The sequence below is a fragment of the Condylura cristata genome, unplaced genomic scaffold, assembly GCF_000260355.1.
Source record: "Condylura cristata isolate star-nosed mole 26May11 unplaced genomic scaffold, ConCri1.0 scaffold00032, whole genome shotgun sequence".
NCBI classification, from domain to species: domain Eukaryota; kingdom Metazoa; phylum Chordata; class Mammalia; order Eulipotyphla; family Talpidae; genus Condylura; species Condylura cristata.
Window position 1 is genome coordinate 6,261,796 of NW_004567133.1, and position 21,101 is coordinate 6,282,896.

General features: G+C 54.2%; 1 protein-coding gene across 1 annotated transcript in view; it reads right to left on the minus strand.

The window, feature by feature from the left end:
• Positions 1 to 9,420: 9,420 nt before the first annotated feature.
• IL4R (interleukin 4 receptor) overlaps positions 9,421 to 21,101 on the minus strand; it is a 32,399-nt gene continuing 20,718 nt past the window's right edge. Inside the window, exons 5-10 of the mRNA XM_012732052.1 lie at positions 20,004 to 20,155; positions 14,965 to 15,121; positions 14,243 to 14,342; positions 13,983 to 14,061; positions 12,705 to 12,754; positions 9,421 to 11,894 (exon numbers count right to left, since the gene is read on the minus strand). Coding sequence (XP_012587506.1) covers positions 10,352 to 11,894; positions 12,705 to 12,754; positions 13,983 to 14,061; positions 14,243 to 14,342; positions 14,965 to 15,121; positions 20,004 to 20,155 — 2,081 coding nt within the window. The 3' untranslated portion in view covers positions 9,421 to 10,351. The remainder of the gene's footprint in view (positions 11,895 to 12,704; positions 12,755 to 13,982; positions 14,062 to 14,242; positions 14,343 to 14,964; positions 15,122 to 20,003; positions 20,156 to 21,101) is intronic.

Below are 21,101 nucleotides of genomic sequence, written 5' to 3' on the forward strand. Positions count from 1 at the left end.
GCAAGAGTCTCAGGAAGAGACTAACATCCAAGATAGAGGAAAATTCCATACAAGTCAATAATAGAAAAGTAAACAGGCCAATTGATAAATGGGAAGCAGACATGAACAGACCATTCAGTAAGAGGCTGTCCAGAAAACAATGGTTATAATGGTTATTTCACCTCCAATAGGAGAGATGCAGGCCCAAACCACGGTGAGATGCCCTCTCATACCCACTAGACCAGGCAGGACATATTCAAAAGGCCCCCACCACAAGTGCCGGAGAGGATGAGGACAGAAAGGGCCCGAGCCACTGTGGTGGGAGCATGAGCTGGCGCAGCCATTATGAAATCCATCTAGACTTCAATACCGGACAATGGTCACTCCATACCACCCAGCAAGCCCTCTCCTGGGCATCTAGCCCCAGAAGATGAAGCCATCAATACAAAAGTCCAGGACTCCACAGTGCTCATAGCAGCATTTTTTTTTTTTTTTACAATAGAGAGACTTGGAAGCAGCTTAATGTCCGCTGATGGACAGATTGATCAAGAAGATGTGGTAGAGCTACACCATACAGTTCTACAGAGCCATAGGAAAGGTTGCGGTGAAGCCTTTGGAGGGAGTGAGAGAAGGATGTGTGGAAAGCAGGTCAGAACAATGAAAACAAATACTGGACATCTACAAAGCAGATAATCATTAACATAAACACTTTCAAAAACCGGTGGGCACCCATCAACACTGTGAGGGCTTTGAAGTTAAGCAGGAGGAAGGGTGATGGTGGGAAAAGAAGTTAGAAAAGAGACTCTTAGGTGAGTTTAGCAATACAAGAGGCCACAAAAACATTATCTAGAATCAATTATATTTTATATACAACTAATTAATTGGAAGTAGATTAAGAAGATTAAATCTGAAAGAAAAAAAAGAGTCTGTTAGAAGGATCAGGAACGAGAACAACTGTGTGTCCATCTTCCCGTGTATGTTCTGGTTTGTCCTTGTGTTAACCTTGACCCCACACTGTGCTAGTCACCGGCCACGCCAAGGTGTCTCAGAGCATCCCTACCTGTATGGATGGGGAAGCACAGAAGTCCAGGGAGCGATGCCTTAGCCTGGGGAGCAGGAGGACTTCGTGGAGGAGGTGGCATCTAAGATGAAACAGTGAGGCAATGAGTAAGGGGTACAAAAGAGTAACTTCAAGCAGAGGAACTAACCTGTACAATAGCTTAGCGAAAACATTCTGCTGAGCAGACTTCGTAAATAAACCAGCACTACTACCTAAGCGCTGCTCAAGTCTTTGTTCATGAAATCTTCAAATGATTCTGAGGTTCTTCCTATTTTGAACCCTATTGTGCAGCTGGGGCAATTGACATGAGGCAAGTCAACAGACCCACCATCACATTCTGACTCCCCACCATGCTACTGCTGAGCATCTGAAGTGGGGAAGTTTTAGGGGGTACCCAGACACAGCATCTAACTCTAAGTTTAGGTTTGGGTTTAAGTAAATGTCAGAGCGTGGGAAATTCCTCTGAGCACACTCCCCACCACCCTTCACAAGCAAACACGGCCAGAGTGTGGTCCCCAGTAGAGGGTTCACAGTGATGCGATACCTCTCTCCTCTCATCTTGGTGACTGGGGCTGGGATGTTCAGGAATAGAAATTTCTGTGTTTGAAATAAAGAGTAAAAAACAGAGTAAAGTTGACAATTATTTTGTGTTTGGGCATTGGTTCACGGTGAAAATGCCCCCGGTCACTGGGTGTTAAAAGATGACATTTTCTTGGTGGTTGCTGGGGGACCCCGGAGAGGGCACTGGGGGTGATTACTAATGGGTCAGGGGTTTTTTTTTGGTGGGGAGAGCTGCTAGAATCAAGCAGTGGTAATGACATACAACATTGTCAATAGACGGAAACCCACTGAGCTGTATATTTTTAAATGATTAAAATGGAGAAATTAGTTATGTAAATTCTATTCTATCGTGCTTAAAAACCAAATTGCTCACAACCTTGTGGTTGTGAGGGACAGGACTAGCTTTTTAAAATGTGTTTTCCTGGCTCATGAACAGTTTTTAAGTCTTATAATGGGTTCAGGCATGGGTGGATTGAGAGGCTCACATGATCCCTTCGGATTCAAGGCTCCATCTCTGGGATCTGTTTCCTTTGTGTTGGCTTCATTCTTAAACAGGCTAAGTGAGATTTAAAAAAATAAAATGGCTCTCAGATGTGTAGGCTTATAATCAACCAATTTAGGAAGCACAAAGGGGAAAAAATGGATTTTTGTAACGATGCCAAGGATTCTACCAAGAAGGCTCTCATTGGTCACTTTCAACCACGTGCCTATCCTGGAACCAATCACTATAAGAACTAGGGAAGTAATGTTCCCATTGACCAAGCCTGAGACATGTGCCCTCCTGAAAAGCTGCGAGTGAGACCAGTTCCTGAAAACATCACTAAGAAAGAGACAGTGTCTTCAAGGAGGCCAGGGGCTGTTACAGAGGATGGGGAGTGGCAGCCTGAGGGCAGAACAGAGTCCTGTTTGGGGGAGGAGGTGCCTAATGGATACATGAGGGGTGAGCACTGGCCAGTAGAAGGAAGGACAATTGCAAGGTGTGGTCTGGGTATAGTGACCAGGTGATGGTGACTAGGAATGACAGATCATGGAGTCTAAGGTGATGGTGGATAGAGGTGAGAAGTCATGGTATCTAGGAGTGATAGATAGTTCATAGGATCTAGAGGTGACAGCTCATGATGAGTCAGTTCATGGTACTGGGGTGAGAGGTTCATGGTGACTATGGCTGAGAGGTCATAATGTCTGGGGTGAGAGGTCATAGAGGCTACGAGTGACAGCTCATGGTGTCAGGTCACGGTATCTAGAGGTTGCAGTTCTTGGGCACTTGACAGTCATACGACAGGTGAAGGGCTTGCTAGAGTGATTCACAGGGCCCCAGAACCATGTTACTCACCAGCTCACTGGTTTATGATGACAGGAGATAACGCGGAGCTGCCGGCTGGAGGGGGAACATGGGCAAGTGTGGGAAGAGAAGCAAGGACTTCAGCCTTCTTCTTTTAAAAAGTTTATTTATTTGCGCATACAGAGCTGGGGTACAGGCCAGAGGTGCAGGGGCGGTGAGGCTTCACCAGAGACAGAGAGGGGAGCAGAACAGGCAGATCGAGGAAGTACACTGCTGAGGGGAGCAGCGGGCAGGTCAGGAGAGGTCTGCCGCGCCATGGGGGTCAGCTCCAGGGCCGGGGATTGAACTCGTGCTGAAGCGGCTGTAGCCAGCTTCTCACGCAGTGCTGTGCTCTCTTTAAGCCACTGCGCCACTAGGTAAGGCACACCTGGGAGGCTCCCTGAACCCCAGCCGTAGTGCTCTTATGGAAGCTTCATAGCACAGGCAAGACTGATGAAATCACGGTCCATGAGCATTTGGACTCCACCTCCAGCCCCTCACAGGATCAGCATTTCAACCCTCTAGTGCTGTGGTCTGTCCCCTGGCAACCGCCTTTTCTGGGGGCTTCCCAAAGGGCACCTCATTAACACAACAACAAAGGGTACTTACTGTTCTCTTTGCATTGGAAATTCTGAGGGTTTTAGATATGTGTCAGAAAGAGGGACCCAGCATGCTTTTCCTATCAGTGATGGTAATAAGCATCAGGTAACGGCATGTAGGGGCCAGGCCCTGGGCGGTGGCGCGTGTAGTGTCTGGGAAGTAGCATGGGCTGAAGACACGAGGAGGGAGCCAGAGACCGTTGGACGTTGCCTGCGGACAGAGACTTGCTGCCTTCCGGCATACGTCCACAAGTTACTTCTTCTGTGTTTTCACTTTTTTTCTCCATCATTATTAAATGTTTTCTTTTCTTTCTTTTTTTTTTTTTAAGATTTATTTATTTGTTCATACAGAGCTGGGGTACAGGCCAGAGGCTCAGGGGTGGCGAGAGGCTTCACCAGAGACAGAGTGGGGAGCAGAACAGGCAGATGGACAAAGTACACTGCTGAGGGAAGCAGCGGGCGGGTCAGGAGAGGTCTGCCGCGCCATGTGGATCTCCTCTGGGGCAGGCGGGGATCGAACTCATGCGGAGGTGGCTTTAGCTTGTCAGTGCTGTGCTTCAACCCGCTGCGCCACCACGGAGGGCCTAAATGTTTTCTTTAAAGAACTTTATCTACTATTTTTCCTAGGCCTTATCCTCCTTTTTGGCAAGGACTTCAGGACGGCCTGGATAATCATTCTCTCTGTCATTTAAAAATAGAACCTCAAATTTGTTTGTTTTTATTTTTGATTAATTTCCCACCACCCTTTGTGTGTTCTTGGCTCCTCCCTCCCTCCCTCTTAACCTTAGAGACCTTTTGGTGTTTCTTTTTGAAAGATTTATGTATTTATGCATACAGAACTGGGGTATAGGCCAGAGGAGCAGGGGTGGTGAGAGGACTCACCAGAGACAGAGTGGGGAGCAGGACAGGCAGATTGACGAAGCACACTACTGAGGGGAGCAGCGGGGAGACAGAAGAGGTCTGCTGCGCCGTGTGGGTCAGCTCCCAGGCGGGGATCGAACTTGCCCTGAAGCAGCCACGGCTTGGCTTGGCTTCTCAGTGCAGCATTCCGACCCGCTCCGCCACCAGGGAGGGTCCCCTCTTGGTGTTTATTAATGTCTGCCAGTATTTTACTCTCCACAACGGCTGCAGAAATGTCCAGCATTTGTCTTTGTCATTCTGCCTTGCTGTACTGCACATAATCCCCACAGACTCCCTGCATTTGGCTGAAAATGTCTGTGATTCATCTTTCCTTATGGCGGAGTCTTACTCCATAGCATGGAGGGCCTCATCTTCTTGACCCAGGTGATGGGTGTATAGGTGGCTTCCATGTCCCTGTTATCGTCATGATGCTCTAACCACCACGGTAGAGCATAGACTTTTGTGTTGACGGCTTCACAGTCGGTGGCTGGAAGTCTGCGAGCGGGGTGGCGGGGGGTCACATGGGATTAGTTTTCTGAGATGAACCAGTTATGCCAAGGGACACCACCAGCACTAGTTGCTGGTGGGGGTGGGGAGGAAGAGGGAAAGGGGTAAGCAACTTGAATATTCACCACCTTGAATAGAAATCCAGCATCCTTTATTACAAAGAGAAGGGAACTGTAAAAACGGAATTATTAAATTCTAGCTAAAGCTATTGCCGGTGGAAAGTTTGTCAGAGGAAGAGAAAGAATTGAGAAGGCATCACGTTCTCACTTTGATGTCCTTTTGACACCGTGTGCTACCTACAATCATCATGTATTTCCCACACTTTTGACTAATGGGAACCAGGAGGCAGTGTGAGCGAGGAAATGACACGGTCCGAAAAACTGCCTGCTCATGTGGAGAGAGCCTCCGAGGGCTGTTAGAAAGAAAATGCAGGTCCACAGAAGCAGACTGACTGCCTAGCCAAACTGTAGGTGCACTACTGTGGTTCCACCTATCCCAGGAATGTCTCTGGGGCTTGGACTTGCCTGCATCCTTCTTTCACTTGAGATCATCAGATAACCCAGGGTATCTCTCCATTTCGAAGTCATTTATCAGCAATCTTGGTTCCACCTGCGACCTCAGTTGCCCGTTGCAGTGTACCATCCAAGAACTGGGAGGTGAATAACTTGGGGGGTTCATTCCTCTAACGACTGTGCTCTTTTAAGGCTATTTAATGGCTGCAAAACAAAACTCCACAGTGGTTTAAACAAAAATAAGTTTCTGATTTACTTGAGAATGCAGAGATTGTTTTGATGGTTGAGGATATCAGCAAGCACACAGGCTCCCTTCTTCAACTCTGCCATACTCAAAACTCTATCCTTCCATCTGCTGGCACCTTCCCTCCTGGTCATAACATGGCTGCCAAACACCAGCCATCACATGTAAAGCAGAAAGGAAGATGGCAAAGGGGCTTTCTCCTAATGCTGCTCTCTTTATTAGAAAGGAGAACCACTGTCTTGCCTTGCAGTCCCAGAGCAGAGGGGAAGGACAGACTAAATATGTTGACCAATTCTAGCTGAAGTTACCGGCCGGAAATCAGGAAATACCAGCTCGTGGGTGGTAGGAGTTGTCAGTGTACATCCAGGAGGGAGAGTCTGTACAGCCAGCATCAGAGACCAGGCTGTGGATGGGATCAAAGACGAGTTTGTGGCCAGGGCTACAGTCAGGAGCATGAACATCCCCACCACGAGCCATCAGTGAGCTGAGTGCATTCTGTCTTCGGGTCAGGCTTCCCGCAGCAGCTGGGGTCAGAGGTGGCTTTCCTCCCCGCCCTCCTCGAACCGGCCCCTCTGGGGTTGATGGGGAAGCAAGCAGCCGTCTGGGAAGAAGCTGCAAGGCAAGGAATGGAGGAAGAGGCTACTATAACCGGGGAGACAGGATATGCACACGGGCGAGAAACGCACTGTGAACCCTGCCAGCACATGAATACTGACTGCGCAGGGCAGCTAGGCGTGACAGACAGATACAGCCACAAGTTGGTGGGCTGAGGCCATCAGAGCAGCTTTGGCTTGGATTTCTAATGTCCGTCCAGTCCTCTCTGTAATCATGTAACACTGAAATCACAGCGCCATGGTCAACTCCCAGGGCCCCATCTGTGTGGCAGGAACATTAGCAACCCCCTGGACATTACCTATGTGAGAAGGCTCCCAGCAGTAACATATCCAGGGCTCAGAGCAGCTCCCCACAGCAGGTACCACTATCCCCATTTTACGCAGGAGCAAGCAAGCACAGAGAGGTTGCCTGGCTGACCTCAAGCCACACAGCCGGTACTGGGAGCATCCTGGGTCCCTAACATGTGTTGGTGCTTTAGCCAGGTATCGGGGAGGGTGGGGGTGGCGTGCAGAGAAGAGTGGGGGATGGGAGTGGGGGGGTCGGGGGTCTCCCGTCCCACTTTTCTTGGTGGCAACACCAGGAACCTGAACCAGGAGCCAGAGCCAGGCACTGGGGCCAGTGCGGACCACCAGGGGGCAGCAGGGACCAAGGAGTTGGCGGCCAGCCAAACTGATGTGGCCACCGCCTCATCGCCAGGTGCCTTCTGCTAGTCAAAGGAAAACAGAGAAGGGTGGAATTTTGAGGAAGCACTGGCAGGCTGCCTGCTGTTGGCAGGTGTCTCAGACACATTAGAACAGCTGGACACAAGCCCCACTGAGACATCTGCTCACGCCACTGCCGGCGACTTCTCTTAGCAGCCAGGAAACTTGAGCCCAGAGTCGTCAAACTCCTTGTCCACGGTCACACAGCTCCGTGGGGAAAGGTAGGTTTAAGCTGAGGCAGGCTGAGTGTGGGCCCTTGATTCTGAGTCTTAGTGTTTTCTCGCCCTTGGAAAGTGGGTACCTGGGGTACAAATGGGGGCAGGGTGCACCCCAGGAAGTCCTGTTTGAGCCCCGAGGCTGGAGGTCAGCCTTCCATGCAGTGGGCTCCAAAACACCAATTCCCCCCTTCTCTTAATAACTTTCGTGGGAAAACAGTGTCATAAAGTTTATTCAACAGGATGTTGCACGAGCTATACCTTCAAAAACAAATATTCATTCTGTGACCACCCACACGGTGCCAGGTGCTGGGGCGTGATGGGATTTCCGGTGGTTTTCACTTTCCTCCTTCTACCTTTAGGTTTTCTCTGAATTGGAGACACGTGCCAATTTAGTATCAGAAAAAAAGCAATGGCACTTAAAAAACATTAAAACAGCAACCAACAATTGAAGCAGACACAGTATCACGCCACCCACCCGGGAAAAGTGTATCAAGCAGCACAGAGACAGCACATGGGGTCAGGGCCGCAGGACCCTGAAATCAGAGCCTTTAGAGGTTTCCCGGGGTCCGCGGGGAGCCCCAAACCTCTCTCCCCACCCTGCGCTGGAGCGGCCCCATCCCACTCAGTCCCCCAGGGTCCCTGGGAAAGTGTCCCCACAGTCCCGTTTCCCGCTCCGGCAGGGGGACTCTGTGAGACTCACTCCATCCACTCGACCCTGCCCCTCGGCGCAAACACTGGGTGCTGTTGGCCTCTTTTGTTCATCTTTCTAGATCTTGTCCTCTCTCCTCCACTCTAAAGCGAAGGCGGGAATGAACCACTACAAGCACTGGCCAGACCCAGGTTTTGCAATTTAATTGTTACTTAGCTCAATAAAATTTAAAAACCTGTTCCCTGGCCACTCAAGCCACATGTCAAGCACTTCCGAGCCAGAGGCTGGTGGTTCGCTGGGCACCTCTCCACCACAGCCCCAAGTCCCTGAGGGCAGGACTGCCCGGCATCCATTTGTCTGGCTATAAAACGTCTCCCTAAGGTTGCTCCTTGGACCTCTGTTCTTGCTTTCTCTCTCTCTCTTTCTTCTCTCTTCTTCTAATGATCTCTTCCTGCAAATCTAAAATAAAATTTCTCATCCTTTGAAACATCCTTTTCTCCTGATGATGGCCTCTCACGGTACAGCTGCTCCTCCAAACACATCTGCAGGAGGGTGTGGGTAAGTCCCGATCAGAGTAGCCAGGAGGGGGTGAGAGAGGGGGTGCTCGGCTCCCAGGTCAGGGTGAGCAGAGGCTGCGGGCGGCAGCAGACACCAGGAGGCTTTGGTGGTCACCAGAGCGGCGAGTAGAGCTAAGGACTGCGGATTCTAAGCTGTTTGTAGCTTCTGACTGTTGCCACCTGTGCCTCAGCCAGGTGGGAGGAAACCTGACAGGTGATGGCGATGCTGCAGATAGGGACACTAGCTTCAGGAACTACAACACATTTTAATGTCCTCCTGGGTTGACAAATGAGAAAATGCAATAAAAGAGAGAGAGCAGACAGTCTGCAAAGACTGGAGACCAGCGTTTTGGGGGCCAACGACCAGATCTCAAGGGAGCTCTAGGAAGTGTCTGATCCCCAGAAAAACCTTCCAAGGAAGTCTGCGGCAACCAGCTGTTCCCCCTGCAAAGCCACCCACCACGGGCGCTCCCGAGTGGGGTCTGCAAGGAGGGTCCTAACTCCTCATCTCAGCTGACCCCATCTGGGAGTGGAGGGAGCCCACGGGGCAGGGGCGGGGGGTAGACATTTCCAGTCACCTAGGGCGGCTGTTTGCTCTCGAGCCCCATCCACATTTCCTGGCTGCCCCCAAAGCGCAGAACCTCTCCACCCCTCATCTGAGGACCTTCTTCTTCTGGGAGCAGCTGCCAGCTGCCCTCGACCAGACACAGGAGTGGATGGACAAACACTCTAGCACCCCGCCTCTGCGGGGCACCTCCAGGCGAGGTGTGTGCAGCTCCCCAGTGGGCCGGAGTGCCAGATGCCCACATGGGTATGTGCGGAACCTCTTTTATTGCTCCTGGCACTTCCCAGCTCCCCAAGCGGGCTTTCCCGGGCTCATCTCCTAAGTCATCTTGCTGCACTAGAATCTCAGGGGAACCCAGAGGCAGACAGTGACTCTTGTGCCTCGGATGGAAGGCGCCAACGAGTTAAGAGAGACAAAGCACCCACGACAGGGCCTGCTCATGTGTTTGTTTAATAAATGGGGGGGGGTATAAAGAGCTTTTGTTTATACAGAATCTCACCCCCTCCCTTTCCATCTCCTCAGCAAACACAAATGCCAGGTGATAAGACAATCTTACAGAAGCAAACAAGCATTGCTCAACCTGCAGTCCGGCCCACTCAGGCTATAGCCCCGGTGTCTCGGGCTAGAGGGCCCTGCCCAGCCGGATGCACTTTCCCTGGTCTCCTGTGGCTGCCAGTCACGGTGTCCATGGGACACAAACCCCAAGGCAGCTGGGCGTGTCTACTCTGAGGGTCCCAAGGGTAACAGGAACACAAGTCTTATATTTGACGGGAAACCTGACAGCAAACTGTCACTGGTTGGAAGTCACCTTTTCGCATGCTCCGCCCCTCCCCCCCACCTTGACTCGGCACCCCCATGGCCCAGATCCTGCCTCCAGCAGCAGCCCCCTGAGCACTGTCAGTGACTGGGCCCCTTGGGCGGATGTCCCCCTTCTTGGCCCTCGGCTTCCCACTGCTTCCCAAAGCCTCCCAAGTCATTCCTGGCCGGCGTGGCTGGTTCCAGGCTCAGCGTCCAGTCCGGTGAAATGGTGGCAGTGACCCCAGGACTGGTCACACACTGGTCAGTGATTAGACGACCAGTCACGCCTTGGGCAGCCGTGGTGGTGATGACGCACGGGAGAAGCTGTGCTCAGATGAATGAACTGAGGGACCCGGAGCCTCGGCTCTCCCAGGCGCCTGCTGTGGGCACGGCTGCCCACGACCGTCCCCTCCCACCGGATGCAGGGAGTCCAGACCAGTGGGGAATAGGGAGATCTGGTCTCTGTAGCCCCAAGTCTTGGGAATCTGCCAGCCTGACTGCATTCCATGGGCATGGGTGAGGCCCGGGGCTCGCCTGCAGGCCTCAGCAACACGAAGGCACACACTTAGGAGGTGGTCACACAGGCGGGCCTGGTGGCGCGCATGGCCACCATTTTGGGGGTCTGGTTGGGGCTCTGAGCATTGCCTGGGGCAGGCTGGCTGAGCAAGGAGGGCTTACCCTCCTCTGGGCCACCCAAGGGTACAGAAGAGAGGCTGGCCTCCAGGGGAACCCCACCTGGCCGGGAGTCTGGGACCCTCAGGAGGCTCACTGGGGGTGAGGACCTATCCCCACAGCAGCAGCCACAGCAGGGAGCAGCCACAATGTGGGCGTCACCCTGCTCCTCCTGGCCGTGGCACTGCTTCAGGTGGCCACACAGGTGGCAGGTGAGGGCCGAGTAGATGATGCCGCTGCCCAGGTCATCCCTCAGGGGGTCTGTGGCCTGCTCCGGGGCACATGGGGGCTTCTGGCTGTCTTCTCCCTTTTCCACAGGCTCCAGGTGGGTGCACTCTGGAGAGCTGCTTGGGGCGTGTGAGTGCTGAGGACCAAGAGGGGGCTCCTCGTCCAGTCCGAAGGTGAACAGGGGGACGGAGACTGGGGTAGAGGCCTCAGGGCCGCCAGGAGTGCGGCTCTGGAGAGGGCTGTAGCCTCTGTCCCCATAGCTGCCCTCCACCCCCGATGTCCCTGGGCAGGTGGCCCTGTCGGAGAGCAGGCTGGAGAAGGCCTTATAGCCAGTTTCCGGGGCAGGGCCAACGCCTGCCCCACCACCGTCCTGGGTGCCGCCCTGCTCCACCGCCCGGGCAAACTCCCGGTAGTCATTGAGGGGGCCGGCGGCAGGGGCGGCCATCCTGTGTTGGAGGACACTCTGGCGGAGGATTTGCTCCCAGGTTTCTGGCTCAGGCTGGAGTGCGGTGAGTGGCCCTGAGGGCTGGTGGGCAGAGGGGGGGGTGTGGCCCACCTCCCCAGGGCACACAGGCTGGGGGCCTGGGGCGGGCACACCAGGCCCCGGGGGCTGGCTGAGGGAGCCGCTGAGGCTGCGGTAGGCGGGGTTGTCTGTGACGACGGTGGGCACCGCTGCGAAAGTCACGCTGTCTGGGCTCTGGAGTCCGGTGGCCTGGAGATCTGACTCAGGCCCCTCGCTCGGGGAGGTGTCCTGGGGCCCCTCACTGGGGACCCCCAGACGGGGCGTCTGAGCACCCACACTTCCTGAAGGTGGAGGAAGGCAGGACCCCTCCGAGTCCTGGGGGTGCAAGGCGCAGTCCTCATCCGCCAGGAGGCCCAGGAACAGGTTTTCTGTCAGCCGGGCTGCGATTTCCTCTCTGCCTTCCAGAAAGCTGCCCCCGCTGTCCTCTGGCGTGGGACAGAAGTTCCCTTTGTCTTCTTCCACCTCCTCCTCACTCTCCTCTGGGGCCTGCAGCAGCTCCACACACCGCACCACGCTGATGCTCTCTGGCCAGACAAGTGTCTTGCTGACCTCCACAGGGCGCCACAATGATATTCCAGGGCCCGGGAAAGGCCCATTCCTGGCAGCTTTGGGGGCGTCCTCACCCCTTGCCATGCCATGCTCCAGTAAACAGGGCAGGAGCTTGGTAAGACAAGTTTTCCAGTGTCTGCAAAAATAAGACAAGTTTGGTCAAGGTGAAGTTTCTTAACAAACCCCCGATCCTCTGCAAAGTCCTTCCGTTTGAAATCGCCCTGTCCTGACGTCTATTTAGTGCAGGTATACTTCCTGACTTTCTAACCAACCATCTATTAGTTCATCTTTGCTACGAGATGGGGAACTTTCTGAAAGTAGGACCCATGTTTTATGCTGGGGTTTCTGGAGCCAGTGTATACCTTCTGTCTAACACAAACTCAGTCTATGGCCCAAAGGAGTCTTCGTCAGGGATATTTAAAATACTTAGCAACACCACAGTCTAAGTGATGACCAGATAGAATAGCTGTGGGGCTGAGGGGCCAAGAGCCCCCAGCTGTGCCACAAAGCTTTCATTGCTGGATTGTGGGTAGGTCCCAGGGGCCCCAAGGGGGGAATGAAAGGGGGGAATGAAAGCCGGGTGGTGGTGGGATACCGGAGGGTACAGTGGCTACTCACAAACTGTTACCATTTACACAGTTACATGCAACATTTACGTGGACATTTTAACTGGCTTAGCTGCCCTGGCTGTTACTCTACCAGCCTGGCTCAGGCCAAACTGGGTGTTCCCAAGGGGCTTCAGCATGGTCCCAACCAGCCAATGCAGCCCAGGCGGTTCAGCCAGCAGTGATCTACCCAGACCTCCTCCTCCTGCCGGCCCCCAAGCCTAGCGTCATAGAGGAGAAGGCAGAGGTGGGGAGGTGACCCCACTTTCAGGAAGGAGTCTGCCAACCAGTTCATCTCCTTCTACATCCATGTAGCCCATGACTTAAGCTCAGATACATACGGACACTTGGCTTGTTCCTGGCCTCCAGCTTGCTTCCCCCACAGGGATACCTAAAATAGAGACAGCCAATGAGACCGAGTGGCATAGCCTGCCAGCCTGGCCTGGCTATAGCGATGCTCTAAGGCTCTGCTCCTTGTGTCCGCCTCCACATCACACAGCTCTGGCCACTTCTGTTCTCATGTCCTTCAGTATGTCAAATGGCCACAGTATTCTGAAACTCTTCCCACCTCTTGAGTCGGGTCTGGCCGGGTGACTTGCTTTGACCAATGGAATTTGGTAAAAGTGACACTGTGGTAACTGAGTTGACTTTCTTGGGGGTGAGACCCATGGTTTGGTGACATCCATTGCCCCCAGTGAGAATAAGCCAGCGGGCAGGCCTGTGAGTGAGGCCACTGGGAAGAGGCCCAGCCAGCCCGACTCAGGATCCCACCACTGAGTGGAGCTCAAACTGCCTGCCTGCCGGAGCAGGAGTGAATCAAGGGATGTTTCAACTCTCCAAATTTCAAAGCGAGTTGTTACACACCCAAGCTAGCCGATATATAAACAGCAGTGACCGTGCAGGCACCTGAATGTACACTGACATTCTTGTCTCAGTGACTCCCAATACCCAGCCTGTTAAGTAAATACCACTGGAACCCACAGGAGCAGGCCGAGGCTCGGAGAAGTCAAGCAGCATGTTCCCTCCTCAGTGCAGGCACGTGAGAGGGCTTCCACACCAGCACACCGGGCATCAGGAGAGTGGGGAGAACCGAGGACACCTGGACTTTCCGTTATCGACCAGGCCTGTCTGCCCACCAGCTCCTTGGGGAGTTCACCTCCAGAGAACTCTGACATGGCCCCCTCCCAGCTCTGGATGGCCACCTGCCGGTCTCAAGGCCACTCCCCCACAGGTAACCAGTTTAGGAAGGGCCATGTGCTACAATTCTGGCCAAAGAAATTGGAGGCTTGACATGCTGGTGCTTCGGGGCAGTTTCCTCGTCACAGAGGAAGTTGGTGCCGTCCCGTCTCTCCTCTTGGCCTCCTGCCCTGAGACAGTCACCTCTCCAGGAGGTGACAGGGAGACCGCGACACCGCAGGGGTTATCTCCTCCTCTGAGGGAAACCAAGAGAGAAGCCCACCCCTGGAAGGAAGAAAGGCCAGGAAGGCCCAGGGGGGGCTGGGAGCCCTCTGGGGTCCCCAGGACCCTGGTAAGCTGCAATTCCAAAAGCCACTGAGTCCCCTAACAGCCCAGCACTTTGAATCCTGTCTCCCCATGCACACAGCCAAACCGGCCCCTACCTGAGAATCCTGGATGACGATGGCCACCAGGGGGCTGCGGGCCGGGTTGGGAATCTTGTCCCACCAGTCTCTCTTAATCCTGAAGCAGAAAAGGAAAGGTGAGGGTTTGGGAACCACGACAGCTTCTCAGCAGCTGCCTCAGTGCCCGGCAGCACACAGGCCCCGCCACCCATCGCTGTCGGACAAAAGGACCCCAAGATGAAACTTCCCAGCCACTCTGCTCCCCAGAGGGGCTGGCTTGTCTGCAGCCCGGGACTCACTTGAGGATGCTGAAATAGCAGGACACGAAGACGAACAGGATGAGTGAGCAGGCGATGCCAATGCCGATCGGGAGGGTCTGCTCCAGGGGTGGCTGGAAGTCTGCAAGTAGAGGGGGCGTGAGGAGCCCGAGTCCTGCTCAGCACCACCCGGGCCTGCTCCCCAGGCCTGGAGACCCAGACCAGCCGTCTGAGAGACCCTGCATGGGCCAGCCTCCTCTCCACACTGCCCTCCTCACTGTTTCCTGCTCCCACGAAGCCCAGTGCCACCAGAGGGCTGAACCTTGCCCAGTTCCTGACACACAGAGGTCCCTCTGTGCTTGGGGCACGCGAGAGCTGGACCACCTGCATCCCAGCCTCGCTCTCTCCTTGCTGGTGACCCAGGGGAGGCCCCTTTCCCTCTGTGCCTTGATGTCCTCCTCCGTACAGTGTTAATACCATGACCGGTTCCACGGGGGAATCAGGGGTGACCTGATCTCTCGGAACATCACCGCTATCACTCTACCCCTTTCCCTGTTTTATTTCCTTCCCAGGGGTCCTATCACCTGGGTCAAGAACTCCTGGACTGACTGTTTGTTTCCTCGCTTGTCTTCTGTCTACCCGAGGAAGGTCAATTCCGCAAGCCCAGGGCCTGCTGTCTGTCTGTTCACAGCTAACACTGCACTGGGCATGGCAGGGCACAGCGTACACTGGTGTTACTGATGAGTGAGGGTCCCGACACTCACCATTATGCCACCTGACGCTGGGGCTCCAGTCGCTCCATTGGCTGTTGTAAATCTCAGCCTGGGCCTTTATCCGGGCACTGTAGGAGGCCCTGGGCTTCAGAAGGCTGGCTGGGAAGTGCAGGGTGTCCCCCTTGTAGGTCACAGGTAAGATTTTGACCTGGGAGAGGTAAGGAAGGTGTCAGAGCACAGCGGGGGTGGGGAGAGGTACCCACTGGGCGTGTCCTGAGCTGACCCATGGTGTCTAAAAGCCACCAGCCCAGTGTTTTGGGGATTCCTTCCCACCAGGCATTCGTCTGTCACCTCTACAACCACTACAGGTGAGGTGAGGGGTCCAGGAATTGCCCCTCGCCCTGGCCCCGATTAGCCAGGTGACGTTACAGGTGACGTTTAGTTTCCTTATCTCTAAAACCAAGGCGAGAGCCCCTGCGTGACGCTAGGTCAGTAACATAACCTCGCCATCTGCTTCCCCAAAAGGGCCACCATCAGTGAATGAGGATGAAACGGTTAATACCGGCTGGCGCTCAGGGTGGACCTGGCGGGGCTGGGGCAGACACGAGAGGAGACGCAACGGGATCTTCCCGAGGCCCAGATGGCATCCTGTCTCCCGCGGGGCTCCCTGCGGCCACCGCCAAGCCCAGACTCCTGGCAGAGAATCTCAGGCCCGCCAGCCCAGTCCCTGCGGGGAAGGGACTCCCAAAGAGCAAGGCTGAGCGCGGAAGGCAAAGAGCAGGCGGTGAGTGCCTCCGCTGCCTGTCACGTCCTGCGGTCCTCAAGGGGAGAAGCACAGTGACGCTGGCACAGACCGAGAAGGTCGGCTGTGACCTCCTTGTGTCACCCCCTCTTGAGTGTGTGTGGGGCGGGGCTGTGGCTTGTTTCCAGTATGCAGTGATGACGGGTACACAGGGACTGGCTGGTTCCCTTACACAAGACTGTACTTCCACCTTTCTGAAAGACTCCCCCTTGCTGGCTGCGAAGGATGTACTGAGTGGTGCTGCGTGGCCTCCTGCCAAAGGGCAGCAGGAACCCGAGGCTCTCAGCCCAACAGCCCACGGGAGACCGGAAGCCAGGCTCCCTCCGTCAAACCTCAGGGGAGACGGCACCCGCAGCCTGGTGAGAACTGAAGCAGGGCCTCAGCTCAGCCATGCCCAGAGAGTGGGGTGATAAACAGGTCGGTGTCAACACTACTCATTTTTCTGGAATCGACTCCCTGGAAGGACACACGTGCCTCCAAGCCCCCCTGAACCCCGCCCCCAGACTTCCTGGCGAGAGACAGGAGCTGTGTTCAGCCTCTGGGACAACTGTGTTTGGGGTGGGGTGAGAAACATTTCCATTCTAAGTCACCCTGGACCATTTGAAATTTTTTATATAAATATTTACTTTTATTTAAAAAAGCTTTTACTAAAATATAAAAACAGAAATAAAATCTTTGTGCAAGGTTAATTCTGAGAACTAGTGGGTGGCCCAGCCCCCTGCCAGGGCCTGCTCCCTGAGGGGTCAGGCCCTGTGGCCCCCAGCCTGGCCAGCTCCCCTCTCGCTTACAGGTTGGAAGCTCATTTGGTGTAAAGTGAGTCTGTTAGGGGGAAAGGATGCCTGTATGAACTCTGCAGATATAGGTTTTGTGGACTCCACCTCCTACTCCAGTCACTGAAACTACAACTCCCACAACACCAAGGACAGGACTGTGAGGCCCCAAGGGCGGAGCTCAGCAACCACTTTTGGGGAGGTATATATGAGGGAGCCATGTTAGAGGCGCTCACTTCCTCGGCCTCGTGGCTGGTGGCTTGGCTCTTGAGCTTTCAGTGTGCTACTGGAGTTCCAAGTCAGCAGAACTGGCAGGATGCTCTTGTTAACTCGTCTCTCTCTCTCTCTCTCTTTCTCTTTCCCTGGTTGTCCCTTTTCTTTCCCCTTTTGTAAATAAGCCCATCATTGACCCTTTTTCTGTGCACCTGCAGTACAACTGAATTTTAAGCACGCAGGTGAGGAGCCAGTTCACATTGGGTTGCCCTGCAACAAGCTGAGGGGAGGCTTTGCACCCAAGGAAAGCAAAGTTCTAGTCGGTTGCTGGAGGAGCTGGGGTCAGCTGGTGTCTCTCTGTCTCCCAGTGGACCTGAGGATGGAGTGGGGGTTACTGAAGGCCAGGGCAGGGAGAGGAGATACTCTCACCCCCTCTTGGCTCTTCTGGGTAAGCAACAGCTGGAGCTAACACCCCACAGGGATTGAACATCCTGAAGCAGAGGAGGGAACTCAGAAATGCTTTGCTAAGAAAGCAAAGAGAAATACGATAGCTGAGGAACTACTGGTGTTCGTTTACTTTTTAACAAAAGGCCAGGTGTCTGGGAGTCCATCCCTGGGAGAGAGACCCAGGGGAGGAGACACAGCACAGGCTCTGCAGTCCAAATCCTGGGTTCAGCCCCAGCTGTGCCACTTCTGGCTGGGGACCCGAGGTGAGTCTCAAAACCTCAGTTTCCTTATCACTAAAATGAAGAGAAAAAATACCTCCCCATGTTTCAATATGTGTCGTATGTGGCGCATTGCAGGCACAGAAGAAGTGGTGGCCGCTGGGATGGTGGACACAACCCTGAATATGCCTGTGGCCTTATTTCCGCTGTTTTCACTGCACATACTCCCAAATCCTCATGCTTGTCGGCTTCATTATGAGTTTTCGTACCTCTCAGTCTCTGCTCATGTACCTCTGCCCCTCTGCCTGTCTTTCCTGCCCCCTCTTTCCCTATCTAGAACACTCCTATAATCCTTCCATCCAGGCTAAACTGCCATGATAGAGCCTGGCCCAGAAAGAACAGCGCAACGAGCAGTTCCACCCCCAAATTCTACAGCAAGTCCCTAATCTCTGTTAATTGATCCCACACTCTCTGAGTCACAGCCGATATCTGCAGCCTAGGGTTAGCTCGGCTGGACATCCGCCTGACATCTAGGCACTGGGCTCAGGTCCTGAGGCTGAGGGCAGGTAAGCCTCAGGTAAGTGTCTCTCCAAGGTTAATCCTCACTGATCTACACCCACTGGCCATCTCGTTCCCTCCAACTGGCAAGAGAGAAGCATGTGACAAAGGACTAATGAGAGAATTCTTCAGGTCTAGCTCTGTCCTGGTAAAAGGAGAGATGGGGGGGGGGTGCCTCAGAGCTTCCACAACAGCAACAGAGATAGCTGGAGCTAGAAATCTGAGGCCCGCGGGCAGCCCTGAGTACCTCCACTGAGTCACATCCTGAGACGTGACCAATTCTGGGTTCCAGACTGGAGGCATAATGTGTTTCAATATCCTCAGTCTGTTCTCCTGTCCTAGGGTCCTTCATGGAAATCTTCCTCCCTCGGTTTTAGCCCATCTGCTCTGGGTGAAGCTGACCCCACCTCCAGGGATGGGGGATGTGACTTGCTCCTGGTTCATCAGAACAGAGCTCACAGCCTGTGACAGGTTCAGAGATTGCTGCATGATGCAAGCCAGGCAACTGGCCCCTGGACTTTGACTGGGGCTATCTGGAAAGACAATTCTCCCCTATGGCTTGGGAATACAGGCCTGTCGCTGGTAGCTGGAGGTGGGGAAGAGCCAGCCGAAACATGAAGCCTTCATAGAAAAAAGCAGGGCCAAGAGATTCCGAGGACCTGGATCCAGCTATGCCTGAAGTTAGAGCTAGAAATAGACAAATAACAGTTCTTTGCCTCCTTTCAGTCAGATCCCCTTCAGTCTACCCCCAGAGCTCACGCCTCACACAGGCTGAGAAGGTGAGAAGGCTTACTGGCAAAACGGAACCTGCCTCTTGCCCTGGCACCTACAGAGACCTCCCTTCCCCAGTCGCCCTCAGAGCTCCCACTGCATGAGCCTGGCTACCTCATTCCTGCGCCTACCCCACATCCTGGCTCAGTGCCAGGAGGGAAACCACAGCTGAGATGGGTCAACGCCCATCCCCACCCCTGCCCCCACCCCGGGCTTGGCCAGGAAACGGAAGAGCTACACAGCGTGACTGGGGAGTGTCTGATGCCTGGGGCTGGCCCCCCCCAGCCGAAGCCAGGTCGGCCAGGCCCTAGATGCTCGCAGAGCTCCCAACAGAATGTCAATGGAGTGAATTAGACACTGGGCTGTGGGAGGGAGGCAGATGGGGCTTTCCAAGGACTGGGCATGTTTGTGACACTCTGAGCCAAGCGGGGAGCCTGTCTGGCTCACACATTCCGGCTTTCACCCTGATGGGCAAGTTTCCGCATTATCTTCTGTTACAAGGCAGTTAAGTAACATATTTGCGATGCCACTGCGGGCAAGCGGCAGAGCAGGAACGGAAGGCAGCTCTGTGAGCTGCTGAGGCCCACGGTGTTCAGAGGCGGGCCCTCGAGTGGGAAGGTCTGAGGGGTGCATGGGGAGACCGGCAGTGACTACCACCTCCACCTGCAGCCAGCGTCGGACAGGGCCAGGCCATCTCTGGTGGGCGACCCTGGTTACCGCTACTTGATTGCTTCCTGTGAATCAGATCTCCCTTTTAAACGACGTCATTGCAATTGTTTAAAAAGAAGCGCCACACCACCACTGTGAACGGAAAGCGAGTATTAGGTGGCATGGAAAAGTAAAGGCCACAAGATCCGAGTGACAGTGCTAAATGACAGCTGCACCTCTTTTCTGGGGGAGGTGTTGGGGCCCCAGCCTCCTCGCTGTGTTATGAATGGGGCTCAATGAGCCCATCTGCTCATGAGCTGCCTTCCTTGACCGGGCATGGTCAGGGACAGAGCTGTTCTCACTGTGCGTTTCTCTTAAGAGTGTCCCAGGCATGACCTATAATCTGGGGATTCCGCCCCAGGAAAACATGGACGCAGCCCAGAATCAGCTGCAAGTGGGGAACAGTTCCCTAACTCCTCCTTCTGCCCGGGCAGTGGGCTGGTTTGGTTCCAGACCATCGCTTGCAGCTCCCTGGTCTGGGTCAGCAGGGGAGAGGAGCTGGCTGGGCACACAGCTGGCATGAGCGGGGATGAGGCCCAGGGTGTCCTTTCCCCCCCCCCCCCCCCCCCGAGCCTGAGTCTCCACCCGCCCAGTCCCACTCACATCTGTGGGGTCGTTTTCATTTGAAATGTTGATCAGGTAGGTGAGCTCGGAATATAGGTAGTTGCTGGGGGGATACGGGTTGCTCCACGTCATCACCCACTTGTCGGAGGTGTTGGCATGAATAGTGAGGTTCTCGGGGGCCAGCGGCTTCACTGCGGGGAAGAGATGAGTGAGGGGCTGGGGCTGGGCCTGCAGAGAGGCCCAGCCCGCAGACAAGAGGTCACCGGCACCACATCCATGGCACGTTGGTCGCCCACAGACACAGAGTCATAGCAGGATTACAGCAGCAAACTGACTGTCACATGGCCACAGGTCCGCCTGCCACTTCAGAGGTTTCCAAATGCCTTTGCATGGCGACTGCTAAGGGGAGAAGCCTAAGGAACCCAAACTGTGGGGTTTCACATTCGGCTTCCGCCCTTTTGGTCTTAGCTGTGTCTCCTACTACCCCTTACTGAATATTTTTGATTCTTGTATTTTAAAACTTAGTTTCTTGAGCAATCAAACCCCTGAGCTCACAGGTGTGTATAAAGAGTATTAAAATCAGCACATGTGAGACTCATCTAAGTCATTGGCTTATTCATAGTCCATTGAAATAACCCCTGACCACCAGCACGACCAGTAAGTAGGTCCTTCAGGAACTGCCGATGGAGGGAAGCCTGGGCTCTGACAGACTCATTCTGCAGCTGTGTGACCTTAGGCAGGTTACTTGCCTTCTCTGAGCTATAGTCTATTCCACTGCAAATGGGGATAATAATTTTCTTCTGGACACAGGGGGTCAGAGAAGTAGTCACTGCTCAGGACCACACAGCAATTGTGCTCTAACTTCCTGTGGCTTTACCCCATGTTTTACAGTCCGGTAAATGCCTGCAGCATCTGGGAGCAGGACAAGGTCAGCCTTGAGAGTCATCCCACAGCCTGACCAGTCCACAGGATGGACGGACGGTTCTCAGTTCAGATGCTGATCAGCAGCAAGCATGTCTTCCCTCACCCATGCCTCATCTTCACATCCCAATTTTGACCCTGAAATTCTGAGCTGAGGGGCCTACTTTATTGCTGAGTTCAAGCCCATTTTCAAAATGGGAGAACTGAGGCCCAGGC